This window comes from Dermacentor andersoni, chromosome 5 (genome assembly GCF_023375885.2).
Source record: "Dermacentor andersoni chromosome 5, qqDerAnde1_hic_scaffold, whole genome shotgun sequence".
Taxonomy (NCBI): Eukaryota; Metazoa; Arthropoda; class Arachnida; order Ixodida; family Ixodidae; genus Dermacentor; species Dermacentor andersoni.
This window is the reverse complement of record NC_092818.1, coordinates 50,070,877-50,086,215: the sequence shown is the minus strand read 5'-3', so window position 1 is coordinate 50,086,215 and position 15,339 is coordinate 50,070,877. Positions and strand designations below refer to the sequence as shown.

Here is a 15,339-nt window from a genome sequence, read left to right as displayed (position 1 = left end):
ACCTTCGTCCGTGTGTTGACTACAGGAAGTTAAATGCCATCACTAGGGATCAGCTCTACCCGATACCCAACATTGAGGAACGAATTGAAAGAGTTAGCGCTGCTAAATACATTTCAACTGTAGATCTCGTGCGGGGGTACTGGCAAGTTCCCCTTTCAGAAAGTGCCAGCCGCTATGCCGCATTCATCTCGCCTGTAGGCACTTTTCGCCCTCTCGCACTCAGCTTCGGGCTGAAGAACGCGCCGTTTAGCTTTTCTAAGTTAATGGATATTGTCCTAAAAGACTTGCAGGAGTTTGCCTTGCCCTATCTTGATGATGTGGCAATTTTTTCGGACAGCTGGGAACAACACGTATCGCACCTCAAACAGGTGTTCTCACGGTTAAGGGAAGCCGGCTTGGCGATGAAAGCGGAAAAGTGTAGGTTTGGTTGTTCGCAGGTTACTTATCTGGGCCATGTTGTCGGTCAGGGCATGAGACGGCCGGCGGAGCTGAAAATAGCTACGATTGGAGGATTTTCTCAGCCGCGCACGAAAACGGACCTTCGTTCATTTTTGGGACTTGTGGGGTACTATCAACGGTACATTCAGAATTACTCGCAAATGGCAAGTCCATTAACAGACGCCCTCCGAAAGGGAGCACCGAGTAACGTACACTGGGATAAGGACAAAGAGAACGCTTTCCAAAGTTAGAAAACGCTATTGGTTTCTCGCCCTGTGCTTCGCGCGCCAGACTACACAAAGGAATTCATAGTTCAATGCGACGCAAGCGACAGAGGTATGGGCGTGGTACTTGGTCAGGTCGGCGATGATAACGAGGAGCATCCTATCCTCTATGCCAGCCGTAAACTAAATGTAAGAGAGGAAGCCTACAGCGCTTCAGAGAAGGGATGTGCATGTTTAGTTTGGGCCGCCCAGAAGTTGTCGTGTTACTTGTACGGAGCGAAGTTCATCTTCGAGACCGACCACTGTCCTCTGACGTGGCTCAATCAAATGTCACACAAAAATGGTCGCTTGCTCCGATGGAGCCTCACTCTCCAAGAGTACAACTTCTCCGTTAGATATAAGAAGGGAAAGTTGCATAGCAATGCGGATGGTTTGAGCAGGCTAATTTGAATTCTGCGTTTGAGGGTCCCGCCTAAATTTTAGGGTTACTAGTGCTAATCTTATGAAGCGAAGAAGATCCCCTCTCATTTAGCAGGATTCCCTCCATGATTGCTGAATTTGTCAGCAAGAATTTGCTTCAGAAATTGGCATAGCGAAATGCAGCATTTTTTGTTTCTGCACTTCTGTTGTTTTTTTTTTTTTGAAGCCTAGCGAGTCTAAAGTAGGAGCCAATGCACGTCATCTCGGGGCAGAGCCGTGTTGTGGGGTTCATTTTGCAGTTGCCTGTCCTTGTTGGATGTTTTGGGGTGGTGACATCAATACGCAAGTGGTCGCTGCGAGCCAAGACATCAATCCCCCCCCCCCTGACCACCTGCCGTTCTCTTCCTGCCTAGCGGTTGTCAGCGCTAGACAGTCGAGATTTTTCGGGCCATGGAGGCGCTGTTAAGAATGGCGAGCTGCAATGTAGGATTGCCACCCAATTACGACTGGGGGACAAGACGCGCCTCCCCCACTCACCGTCGCTGCAGCTAGGCTGCGTTCGAAGAAGCGGGCTTTGTGCTGAAAACCGCCTCCATCCACCAGCCCCATCGCCGTTGTGACGAAATGGGTTCGACGGACGAACTATTGTGCCCGAGGTCCCCAGCGCGAACCTGATTTTCTACGCGTGAGCAAGCTGCCGCGGGAAAGCCGTTTTATGTCGCTTCCCATGTGCCGGCCGGCACGTAGGACAACGAGCTACCCAGAATGTCTCCGAGGTACCCGGAACGGCGCCCCTCTGACGTCAGCTCCAGACCTTCGCACCTGTGTGTTTTGCGTGTGTGTGGGCGTAAACTGTTCTGCGGAACGGCGCCCCTCTGTCGTCGGCTCCAGACCTTGGAATGTGTGTGCCTTTGTGTGCGTAAACTGTTCTGCGGGGCTGCGGCAAGTTGACAATGAGTAAACGAACGCTCGCGTCACCTTGTTTCGCGGGAGGCGGCTAGTTTTGCGATGACGAAACGAACCTTTGCCGCCATGTATCGCCGGCGGACCGACTGTTTAAAAACGGCTGTTGTGCGGATGCTCGACACACTTCTCTCATGCAGTTATGTTGGACTGACACACTTCTCTTGAGCAGTCATGTTGGACTGACACTCTTTTTCTTAAGCAGTCATGTTAGACTGATTTAAATACTGTAAATAAACCCATTTTCCTCGTTCTCGACGAGAAGCAGTTCTTCCCTTCATCAACGTCCTCAGCGTGGATAAGTTGGACGACGGCATGGGCCCGCTACCTTCGAATTCATGCCGGACTCCAATCTTGGCAACGGATCTCGAGCGATGGGATTGAGCCCCCAATCCTGACAGCACGACGACAATAGGATGACGATGGTAAAACGACAGCGTGACGACGGCAGCATGGTAACAATGGTATGGCAATTGTGTGGCGATGATGGTGTGAGGACAACAGCATGATGAGAGTCGAATGACGAAGTCGGAATGACGACAGTGGAACGACCAATAACAGCATCACGCCGGTGGTGTCACAACGAATGCACGACGACTGTAGGACGACGATGGCGGGACGATGACGACATGATGAGAGTCGGCTGGTAAAGCTGGAGTGACAACAATGCAATGAACCCGACGGCATCACAATGTGGAACACACACCTAGTGGCCCAAGCTATTTGAGAACTTGGGCCACTGGATTGGAGTAGAAGACATGACAGCGATGGCATAGCGAGAGTAAGATCACGAAACTGAAATGACGACGACTAAACGACCGCGGCGGCATGCTGACACCGAGCACGTACTTAGCGTGGCCCAAGTAGGTACGCAACTTGGGTCTCTGAGTGGCGTGGGAGGCTAGGTAGATGGATAGATATGCTCAAAATGGCTGAAGTAGGCAAAAAATGCTAATAGCATTAAAAGCTGCAGTTACGCCTTTTTTAATGCCGAGTCAAATACCTAAAAATGCACTTCATTAGCTTATAATATCAGACCAGATTACGTCGAGATTGCGAGGCCACAGGAAATATTCCTAATATTCGGGACAGACACCTGGACAGAACGGTATCAGTTTTATTTCCTTAGCACAATTTTTAAGAGCGTCTGCTTTTGAGTACTCGGGTCATGTCATGTTAAAGTTTAAATCTGTACGTGACTCACAAAATATTCGCGTTCGCGCGTCATTGTTCGAATTCCAATGCATGCTCAGGCTGCAGTGCCAGCAGATAGGTTCTATCCGTCTCTATGTATTCAGACATGCTCTTTCAAGTCGCATATGAGAGGAATAAGAAACGTCGAGACAAGCGTAGGAGACGCTGTCTTATTTTATGTATTCAAAGGGTGCCTGTTAGATGGAGTCGGCTGCTTCTTTTCTCGTTGTGCATAGATCTACTTGAGAAGTTTCATACAAAGAAAAAAAAACACGAGTGACAACTGTTTTATAGTTCACATATGCACAAGATAAACACACAAACACAAATGTTTCTGAACAGCTATTTAAATTCAAATGCGCATGTTGAATTCAGTAGTTATATGGTACCGAAATGCCTGCCAATGTGTTACCTAACACTGTCTTGATTTGTGCTGCACCGTTCTGCTGCCGCTTGCCAGTGCCTGAAGGAACCGATAGCAAGGGCAACTGCACATCGCACAGGAGGCATCGACAAAACAGCATTTGGGAGCTTCCCGCATCGCTACGGCTGGATCCCGCACGGCTGACGAGTTTCCAACGCTCGTTTCAATGCAAATAAACTTGATCTTTGTTTTTGCGCAGAAGGAAAATAGAAAAATGGACAAATAACGAGAAGCCAAGCGAGCAACCACAATGCATGAAGCACATCAAAGGAAACACATGTTCACCTAACTTTTAGAATATATTCATGAAGCACCGGTGCAGATGTACCTTAGAAAGCCGCTCCTCGTGCCCCATTCAGTTTGCCTTCTTTACAATTAAACTAACCACCGTCTTACGCGTGTACAGATAGGCAAATAGACACCGAAGGGCAAGAGTAAAAACTTTAGACTGGTAAAGGATTCTTTCAAACTGTGCTTCCATTTACTTGTTTGTGTGTATGAGTATGTCTTGGGGAGAGGAGGAGGAAGGGAGGAGCCTATTGATAATGATTAAGAAAATAAAGTCCACGCTTTTCCTATACTGAATTTCGTGCCTAAACCTCAGCGCCAATACGTCAGTGCGACGTCATGCATTTCAAGCTTGGTTCTCGTATTTCAGTTATTTCAGCGCAGTAAAAGTCCTTGGATGTTCCTAGGGTGTCATTGGTCTCTAGAATACAGGGCAACGCTTCTCTACTGAAGCAATTAACTAAAGCCGAGCAGACGCTCTGAAGACGCACGACATCACGGTAGGCCGGGGCAGAATCTTCAGGGCGCCATGCGTCCGTTCTCTAACTTTCGTGTGGCTTCTGGCTTACCTAGCCTCCTCTAACAATAAGTGCGGCCACTTTACTAATTGCTGAAGCAGTAATTTTCTAATACGAATCGTACCAATGCTATGAATCGGAGCATTACCTTTTATAACGTTCCTCTGATAAAAACACCGATAGCGACGGCCGACACCGATGTGCGGTTGCGGATCTCAAAAAAAAAAAAAAAAAAAAAAAAAGGCTATGCGACTCACCGGTGCGGTTGCCGTCGCGCACCTCGAGGAAGTCGGTGCCCGAACATCCGGGGCTGTCGGCGAGCGTCAGCCCCCTCACGCTGAGCGCGATCACCGTCTGGTCCACGGAGCGCAGCTGCCAGGCGCAGTCGAAGTACGAGCCCTCGGCCAGCTTCTCGCGCAGTTCCTCCAAGTTGCGGCTGTGCTCGTTGAACGGCCACAAGGTGCCGCCACACTCGGCTGCACCGGACACCCAAAAGTACACGCACCGCTGTTTACTGCTGAAATAACTAGAAGGAGATCTGTAACTGGCAATCATTCGAGCACCGTGCACGTGACCGAAGGGCTGCATATGCTCTGATCTTCCTGCTTGTAGCTTCTGATATTATTGCGGCTTTGTTTACTGCAATTTATCTGCCGTCATCGGCGCATATTTCCAAGCAGTTATATTTTCCTAAACGCATGTAGACATTAGGACATGGAGCGCATGCGCATCCATTCCGAATTGCTCAATCTGAAACGCAACATTTTCTCGAAAAATGACAAAATTTTAAATGTCACAAAGTCCTTCGAAACCAGAAGAAGGAAGCTTAGGCAAATGCGTGCACTAACCATCATTGACAAGCTGGGTGAACTACAATACTTGCAGCTTCCGTAGATACTAGTGGCGAATTTCTATCTAGTACTTGTTTGCGGGAAAGAAACTAATTCGGGAAGAACGATAACGTTCCTTAGAAATACCTATAGATGAAAAAGCGGCGTTGTTGCGCTCTTTTATGCACAGAATGTCTTCGAATATTACAGTGAAAGAAATCTGGCATCAGCGTCTATGCGAGTTTTCTAACCTACACTGCGCCGCCATGGAAATGCCGGTGGTTCGGCATGTCGTGAATGTGGTTTCACGTGAGACTTGGTCATGGATGCTCGAATAATGCTTGCTTAGAAGAAAATACTAATTCCACTCCGTTAATTTATTTCTCGAAGTGGTCATGAAGAGCCAATAGCCTTGGTAAGGGCGCACTTTTGAATTAATTATAAAAAAAAAAACTGAAGCACGAAATGTGAACGGTACAGGACAGTGTAAAAAATTGAATGAAGAACAAGAACAGCAATAAGTTAAAGAGCACACAAGGTTGTTTAAAATGCCAAGGTTATCACGAAATACGTTTTGTTGGGTTAAAATACGCGTTATAGCATTAAACGTATCAGGTTATTTCCCGTTTATTTCATTGGGATTGCGCAAGTTTGGGCGATGTACAGAGAATGCTGAAGGCCCATAGTAACCAAGGACAGGAGAAGCGATTGTGGACTGAGTTAAAGAAAACCAATCACGATATTTCCTACCTCATTCGATCTCATTGATCTGTGATCCCCCTCGTGTTATGTGCGCGCAAATACCTAAGAAAGCGGACTGAGGTACATCCGTCATTGTAAGCTCAAACCGACTGACCCGTGTGTGCGTCATGTGGATGTCGCGGTTTCGGCTTCCACCTCCAGCAACAAGCTGCACTTCTATGTTTTTTTTTGCCTTTTTCTTTACGAAGAATGGGAAGAACGTCGCAATCTTATCGCCTACTGATAAATCTTTAGGATTATATATATAATCAATTACGTTGTCCCAGACAACGAGAAGACATAGTGCGAATGCTCAGTCGGTAGAGAAGTCGTTAGCCCCGCAAATGCCTTGAAATGATTTAGCGGAGCTTTAGGAACGACTGCCGAGCTCCCATCACAGCACCACTGCTCTACGCGAAACTTGAACGTTCAGCTTTCTTGTCGCAGTGGAACACGTCCTGCGACCGAGGTGAGGCGCCTGCGCAGCAACGTACCCAGCGTGACTGTGGACCTGAAACCGAGGAAGTCTCCGGCAGCGTTGGTCTGCACGTAGCGCAGCGCGATCAGGTTGCCGGAGCTCACCAAGCTGTCGCCCCGGTCCGAGCCGCAGAAGACCCCCAGCGACGGCGCGTTGGCGGTGCCGCCGTCAAACACTTCGACGTAGTCCTTGCTGCGCTCATTGGGCTCGTCGTGGCAACTGCAAAGAGCGCAAAGCTCTTGAACACTTCCGAGGTCAAGTTTGGCATCGAAGTATATGCTTTTCGCACAAGAGTACGAATTTGGGGCCTATAGTTCTTTTTTTTTTTTTTGAGCTCAACTTTGTAATAAAAAAAATTGCCTTGTCTTGCACCACACTTTACTCTGTTATTAAATGCCTTTCTTTTTCTAGTACTTGCTTTTGCACGTTACTTCTGTTGCATTAGAAGTTGGCTTTACGTACTATCTTACAAAATTTTATTTTCCCCTATGCACTGTGCAAAGGCTCTAAAATAAATGGCTGAATTTGGCGAAAATGCTATTTTGGTCTTTGTATAGACGCTGGTAACACACTAAGGTGGTCCATGAAAAAATAAGCAGGAAAGGGGATATCACTGAGAAGCAAAACTTTCACCACGGAAATTCTAATCGAAGTAATGTGCGTTTTCAGCGAGAGAAAAATCTTTGAATTTGAGTCCCACTACTGCATTATTTTGGTTTGGAATGATCCGTCTGTGTTACGTTACGGGGAGCTTAGAACGTGTCCAGTGCGAGGGCTGACATTATTGGTCAGAAAGACAGTTGCTGTCGGGCACTGTGCAAATAATGAGTGACTCGAGTTTAGTGCTATTGGTCATTCTTGGCCAGTGGCAGAGTGAAGACGTGTTCGGAAGCTGAAGTCACGGATCCCCGTTTATTATAGTAGGGAAGCACCACTCTCTTGCTTCGCTGGTTGTGCAACGTTGCGATCGTTTTTTTAAGGTCTACAGGCCTTGACAAAACATTGTAAATAACTTTATTCTATATCTGCGTGTCTGTGGGTGTATGTTCTTTCTGTGTGTGTTTGTGTTCACTGTGCTTACAACATTTATAAATCAATAGCTGCGGTATATCTCAGGTGATCAGGCAGGCTAACATCACCAGCTTCATAAGAGTCTGCATCTCTATACACCAAGCAGCTATTGCTATAAAGCTCCCTTCACGCTAACAGTTGCCGTCGCTGTATGACAAAGCACACATTCACGTACCTGTGCTGGCCACCGCTATCCGTTTATTGCAACAACGTTTACACAGAGCAACGTGTTGTGAAGAGCATAGCGCAATCCAGCGACACCATCGAACACCGGCGCAACGTGCGCCGTTTTTCCTGTCACAGGCCTGTCTACGTAGACCCACCGCCCTATACAGCTCCTTCTTATCCTTTCTGTCGGTGTCATCCCGCCAGTTTCTCTGCCAACAATATGCCTTTCAACGCTGCTGAAAGTGTTTGATCTGTGTAATAGTATCGCATTAACATCCTGGCGTTATAACTAACGTGCACTCATATAACGATCGGCCCGCCCGCGGTTTTTAAATTCTCTTAAGAGAGAAATCGGTGCACACAAACCCACCGTGTTCCTCCCTCTTTTTCTTTCTATATCCCTTTCCCTTCTCCCGATGTAGTGCACGTATCCAACGAGATGCTTTTTTGCGAACATCCCTGCCTTTTCTCCGTCCCTTTCTCTCTTTGGGACTGGGAAACCTGTGTACGATACCGACGGCTAGCTTTAATATCAATGACACTGCGGCACTAAATGACCTAAGAAAAAATGCATGCCTAAATATTGCGTGCGAACTACTATTCACAGGGCATATACATTGACGGCCCGCAGTTCTACTCAGTGTTGGCAGCTCGAACGTGTCTTTAACTCAGACAAGGAAGCCGCAAAAAGTTCATGAAAGTTTGCTCCAACGTCTCTAAATTTGTCGCCAGAATAGCTGAGCGAATTTTATAAACGTAGGTGCGTTCGTAGCAATGTAATATAGACTAACGTGGTGTAACGCATGTACTGACGTGTTTCACGTTCGTCTGATGGCCGTGCAGGTGAGGAATATACAGTGAATAAACAGGTGAAGAGTACTTTTGCTATACTAATCTATTTTTTTAAAGTTGACTTGCCATCCCAGCCCTGCGAAAGTGTATGTCCAGCTAAACTGTTGAACACCAGCACTAGAACTTCTGAGGGAGGTATGCAATGCTTTATTGGTTAAAAGCAAAAGAAGTAATGATAATTTAAAGTAATGGGAGTAATGGGACTAATGGTAATTTGGGCAGCACCCCGCCGCTGGTGGTATCGCCGTTTCTTCTCGCTTTTTTTGGAGGGAACTTAAGCTGCACTCCACACTAGCCTCCCAAAACACTGTCCTTGAGTTGTTTTCGATTTGCCGCTGCTCCTCGGGAGTCCAAACTATGCGTTGCCTATCCATAGCGGTTCTGCAACAACAATGAAATCAGTTGCTGGGCTGGTTCCTTTATATATGAAAGGCCTAGCGACGCCACCCCCCACATCGCAAGTTGCCATCGCCGAGGCAGCTTGCGCAACAGTAATCTTTACCGGGAAACGTAAGCGGGAAGGGCTACGTGCTTAGCGTTGTTATCAAGAGCATCTTATCATCAACGATGTGGTTTGTGTTGCTCGTTTTGTGCTGGTGCTTTATTGAAACGAATGCTCGCATGTATTTAGTATGCGTAATACCAAAGAATGTATGCACTTTTCACTTCAGTCCCTGAAGGTATTTTTGTAATCGCTGCATGTATTTTTTTTCCCGTGAGGACGCACCAAGGAAAATCCCGACGAACTAGAGGCAAACAGCTTCGCTGTAACGGATTCATGATGACAGCAGGAATCCTGGGCTTACCTTCAAAATTTAGGGCCAGAAATTCAGCACGCTTCAAACAAACATCGGTCACCCGATTTTCCTAGCCCAAATACACACTTGGTTGATGCGTGGCCTGCAATTTTATTGCGATAGTAACTATCTAGACAGTCCAGGCGCATTTCTTCCGCAGCCGTCGGCATCGCCGTGATGTTACATGAAGTCCAATGGGCGACAACACGTTCGCCGCATGCCCTACGCTGTATGTGCGAGCGAAGGCTTGTGAGGGGAGCCGACGATCGCCGCTCAAACTTGCCTGCGCGAAAGGGAGGGGAGTGGGGGAGGAAGCGCACCCCTTTTGTCGCGCGCGAATAACCCAACGTGACACAGGCGCTTGGGGAGGGGAGGCAGGGGAGGCGGACGGCGATCTACGCGGGTTGCAACTGCGTGTGCGGCCACTGCGGGCGGTCACGTGGCCGCATCTTGAGAGCGATCTGCATTGGGCGCAGATTATAGGCGCGTTGGCGGCTCGTAGCTTTGTGCATGCTTTGTGTTCTCGGCGCTCAGTTTGCGTTGAAGCGATAGACAGCACAAAGATCGCTTCGCTCGCTGCTGCTGCCGCGCTTGCTCCCGCTAGCGTTTCGGCAGCGAGTGTCCGCGGTCATCCATTGGGGTGTGTTCTTGTGTGCTGTGCGCGCTGACACCATACTTGTTAACTTAGTTAGCAAACGAATGTTTCCAAGTTCATACGGCCGATAAAAGTGCTCTCTTTACTTCGTATGGCTGTCTGCTAATGTGCTATCGCAATCGATGCTTCCCCTTTCTGGTGAAACTGCGACGTTGTTCTTGCTTCTGGCACTGGGAAAGGGGAATAAAAGTTATGCGACAAGATCTTGGTCATGTTGTGTACCCGTCAATCATAATTACGTGGCCTTCATTACTGAGATAGCAATTATGTCGCCGCTCCAGAAAAACTTTTGCCGCCGCCGTTGTCGTGATGTTCTGCATAAGTTTCCTAGTGCAATAATGTCGTGACCCGGACACCGCATACTGTGGGTGTCAGTAAAAGCGTACGAGGATGATGCGAGAAAGATGGTCGCACGAAGCGTGCCGCTTCCCGCGTGCCCAATGTTTCACGTCATGTGATAAAGTGCGCGCTAAGTGGGCCGGGTGAACACGCTTCTCCTCCTCTAGCCTGGCTATGGCGGCACATGGCTGTTCGCACGGCTGTGCGCATAGGCGGTCTGCACGCCCAATCTCGGAGGTAATCTGCGGTGGGTGCGAAAGCTAGGCGAGCCGAGATGGCTGGCGCCTTCACGTGGGCTGCGTTTCGGCATGCCTAGTTTTGGAGGTCGCTTAATCTCAAGTTTCGGAGACGCAATGAAGCAAGAGGCAACATGCAACCTTGGCTTCCCGATGCTGCCGGTCCTCATCAAGTCGATGTAGGGACAGCGAGTGTTCTCGACAATTGCGTGACATCTTTTCATCTTTTGCTGCGCGTGCATGGCATGGTGCTTGCTAATAAATCGAAAGGTTACTGTAATTTACACGGCCGGTAAACCTACGAACCTTACTTCGTGTAGTTCTCTAACAGTTTGCTATCGCTATCACTGCTTCACCTTCCGGGCGAAACTGCGACTGTTTTTTAAACAGGTAAGATTCTATGTTCTCGCCCCCCGATCCACCCTCAAGCTCCTCGCAGTGATGGTTTGTACGAACGCTGTGAGGAAGAGAGATGGCGCGTTCATATTCCCATGAAGAAGCCAAGCTGCTCCGATCAGTGCGCCTTAATACAGTTGATTTGACATGTTCATACGCTGCGTTCTAAACCTCGCCATAAATTTTATTGCGATAAGTTTCGGTCACTTAATTTACTGCAGCGCTTGCGAACGCCCAGTAATCGAGCGCATTAAGAGAAACTACAACACCCACAGCTTTAGCCTTTTTAAGTGTCGAGGACGAGTCTTACTCGGTTAGAATTTCTTTTTGCGCCTGAGGTGCCGGGGACGAGTCTGCCTCATGTGCGTGTTAGAGGGCTCTTTCAAAGTGAAGGTAACGGACCGGGCTCGTCTATTCTGTCATGAAGGACTGGCGAGTTTCATCTTTGTCCGCTTAGGAACCTACGGTCTCCGTTCGTCGTGAAGAGATATTAAAGATGGCGGCTGTCATTCGCGTGTTGCAGCCCCGTGGGTTGGGCACCTTCGTCAGTAGCAGGCCTTATTCGGTAGGCATCACGGCACTTTGTCGACTTTATTCCATCTACAACAGGCAAAGAACGCAGGTAAAGGCGTCCGCTGTCTGTTGCAAAGGTCGAAGCAACACTGGCTGCAAAGAGCGTAAAGAAAGAAAATTAAATTAAATTATGGGGTTTTACGTGCCAAAACCACTTTCTGATTATGAGGCACGCCGTAGTGGAGGACTCCGGGAATTTGGACCACCTGGGGTTCTTTAACGTGCACCTAAATCTAAGTACACGGGTGTTTTCGCATTTCGCCCCCATCGAAATGCGGCCGCCGTGGCCGGGATTCGATCCCGCGACCTCGTGCTCAGCAGCCCAACACCATAGCCACTGAGCAACCACGGCGGGTGAGCGTAAAGAAAGAAGCTTGTGCAAGCAGTGTGTGTAGTGGGGTACTTGGCGCTGTACCGTGGTTTTGATATCTCCGAAGTGAAAGCAATGCTCTAATTCTCCATAGCCACTTAAAAAAAAATTTAGACCTTTCCCATTTATTAACTTCCATGCCACTAAATGTCGTCAATATTTCTGTAACGTCGATAAGGAAAGTCGGCGGTGGCTAACCAGAAAATTGCGTCGCTAAACAGGCCAGAATTTCGCGAAATCTAGCAACAAAACCCCTAAAACTGTCAACATTGGTTTTGCTTCAGCTGACCACAGCGATCTGCTAAAGTTGCACTCACCCGACGGAGGGAATCTCTGTTTGCTCCTCCGCTTGAGCGTTATGGAGCTGGATGCAGAAAGTGAAGTCGCACTTGCAGCAGGCTGGTTGCTTGGGCCGCGACTGTGTGGCCCATGGGCACGTGACGCTTCACGCGCAGACTGAATTGCGATTGTGCACATTGTGCGAATGCAGCCTAAAGTGCTAGATTGCGGTGATTACGCAAAGCAATTCAAAACTGTGTGCTTCAATGTCAACCTGGTTCGTTGTTAAATTCCATTTATCCATGCCGTTTCGATGCTTGAGACAGGTGCTTGCCTGGACCGTATAAGCAGCAACCGGTGCAGAAGCAACCGGCGCAGAAGCATTAGCGCCGACGCTCTTCATCATGCTCTATTCAACTTGTATCTGTGGCACCCATCCCTCACCCCCTCTAAAAGACTGAATTTACGACTCCAGTCTAAGGTATGCCTCGTTCGACCACAGTTGATCACTTGAATCCACTGCGCGTCGCCAGTCAAAAGACCGCTGCTCACCCATGGCGCATGTGGAACGAGTCGGGAAAGTCGATCCTGATGCGCGACCTGGACGGTCCCATGACGGTCCAGTCGCATGTGACGGCGTGCGCGGGAGCCCCGTGTGGATAGCCCGGTGACGTCACCTCGCGGGTCTTGAGCTCCCTGCTTAGCCGCAGGGGCCCGCCGCAATCGATGCCCGATTCCTCCCACCTCAGCCGGAATTGCTGTGGAAAAACAGGGGGCGGTGATGTGAGCGACAAGTACAAATAGCTCCGAGAGCGCCGAATCGTGTCAGTGCCCTTCAATGTCGCTGTACGCCCGCTGTGACAGTTGGGGAGGAGGAGAATACGAGCACTTTCATAAATATGCTGTAAAGTATGACTAATGCGGCAAGCGTGCGCGCATGCACGCCATGGAATCTGGAATCTACTACAGTGCAACACGACAAGAATTTTTTTCTTTGCGCACTAGTCTTTTGCAATCCTAATTTTTTTACTCAGGCAACCCTCAGATAAAAATTAAGGGATCGTCATGTTTCACTAGAGGGAGTGCAACGCAATAGCATGGTGAGAGCCTATTGCTCGATAATTATGCATCGATATTATCATGGCATTTTTGTTATTTGAGTGATTTCACCAGTATCATAATACTGTGTCAGTTATAAGGACTTTACAAAATATACTGCTGGCGCTCAGCGCCGCTGCCTAGTGCTACTGCTAGTTTGCCGCATTACAGCTGTCGCTCTTAAACACGATACATGTACGCCACAGTAGTCAAACAGGAATTTTTACTACAGGAACTGTTATAAGAAAGCGCTCAACGATGTAGCTATGCGAAGCACATCCACAATTCTATTAGGTACGACCGTATCCACACTGTAGAACGTGGTGGAAAACATTAAGTATTCGAGTGAGCCCACCGGAAGCAGCTCCACCGAAGTCGCTGAAGTTTCGCCAGTCTGCCTCTCTTATCCATCCAGTGTTTCCGGTGAGTACATTCTTTTCTACATCACCAAAGTAGGTGTTTTGATCTGTATAATGCTATTTAAAGGAAAACGGGCCAAATGCAACAAAAAGGCATCGCCGGTATCTTGAGGTTAGTTCTAGAGTGGCGGAATGCATTGCATTTCAATTATCGTCCTCGGCGCAAGATATATCTATTTATTCAGTGATTACCACCACTTTTGGAGAAAGTACACATTTTGCATTTACACTGCAGCGAGAGCACGGACACTTCTAAAAGCGTTTTTACGCGTACGCGAAAGTAAACAAGGACGCTTGCGAGCCGGGTGTGCAACCGAGCGCCCAATTAAGTCACGTGACGCAGACGAATCAAGCAGTTGGAACGTCCAACTTAGTACCATTTCCATTTTATGTTTGGCCCTGCATCTCGTGAAAGTTGACGTACCCCCTTCTGCGGACTGCTGCGTCGGTAGATGATGAATGCCGTAGGTGATGATGTCTTCGGGAGTTCCTGCGGTCTAGATGTGCTGCCACAGAACTTGCCCTGGCCCAGCGGAGGGGAGTCTTTTTGCCCTCCATTGAGAATCTGTAAGACATATATAGAAAAAAAGAAGACCTTAGCACATGTATACTAATAAGAGCAGCTCATACATCAAAGAAAAGTCGGAATCGGTTGGCGCAGGTCAGAGGTAATTGGGGATTGCAGGGAGAGGCCTTCGTCCTGCAGTGGACGTAAAATAGGCTGGTGATTATGATACATCAAATACGCTGTATAAGGTGTTTCTCACTTCCTTTCGGAAGTGCTAGAGACCTGTTTTGCCACTTTCTGAAATCTATCGAAGTCTTTGGGAATGCTCGACTATACCTGGTTTAATTACTTAATTACTTGTACAGGCCCGAGCCTGTACAATCTTTTCACGGTATCTGAGATTAGCACATTTTATACTCTGTTACATGCGACTGATGTTTCATCGTAGTGCGCTGCCCTACTTCCGCCGGCCCTACGTGGCCGCGCGTTCTGATGGCCTGGCAGGGCCGCGTTGCTTGGAAGATCATCACCGACACCTGTCTCAGGCTGCACGTTCTCACCAACTTCTCACCACCGAGCCGATCGAGCAGAGCGCTGACTGTGCGTCCACTTGGCTGTGCCGTTTTTTTTTTTTGCGGCAAACATCCTCCACGTTTATGGAGGTTCACTAACCCACCGCGCGCGATCTGCGCATGCTACGTCGACAAGGGAACCACACGACGGCGGCGGCGGCGGTGGCGCCGACGCCGTGAATGCGCCTCGAGCGTTCGTATGTTTGCTATCTCAGTAGCGAACTGGTAGCTTCATCCAATGCGAAAAGCACGAAAAAAAAGTACTATATTAAGGTTTAACGTAGCGCTCGAGCTTCTCCGAGGCTGTTCTAACACCAGCCAGGAACGACACGTTGGCTAGATGCAGCAGGCGACAAAACTTCTGCTGAAAGCAGAAACATCATTCTGAGAGAGAGATTGGGTGACAGGGGGGGGGGGGGGGGGAGAAGGAGGGGGGAGATTTACTGACTGCTCCTTAACTGTCTATAGCACGCGGCTGACGCCTGAAG

The 15,339-nt window shown here is 48.5% G+C and overlaps 1 protein-coding gene across 1 annotated transcript in view; it reads right to left on the bottom strand.

Annotated features, from left to right (window-relative positions):
• The window catches only part of LOC126530351 (cubilin-like), a 206,637-nt gene that overhangs the window by 71,110 nt on the left and 120,188 nt on the right, over positions 1 to 15,339 (bottom strand). Inside the window, exons 35-38 of the mRNA XM_072288317.1 lie at positions 14,196 to 14,336; positions 12,807 to 13,012; positions 6,535 to 6,737; positions 4,727 to 4,945 (exon numbers count right to left, since the gene is read on the bottom strand). Of these exons, the coding sequence (XP_072144418.1) occupies positions 4,727 to 4,945; positions 6,535 to 6,737; positions 12,807 to 13,012; positions 14,196 to 14,336 (769 nt within the window). The remainder of the gene's footprint in view (positions 1 to 4,726; positions 4,946 to 6,534; positions 6,738 to 12,806; positions 13,013 to 14,195; positions 14,337 to 15,339) is intronic.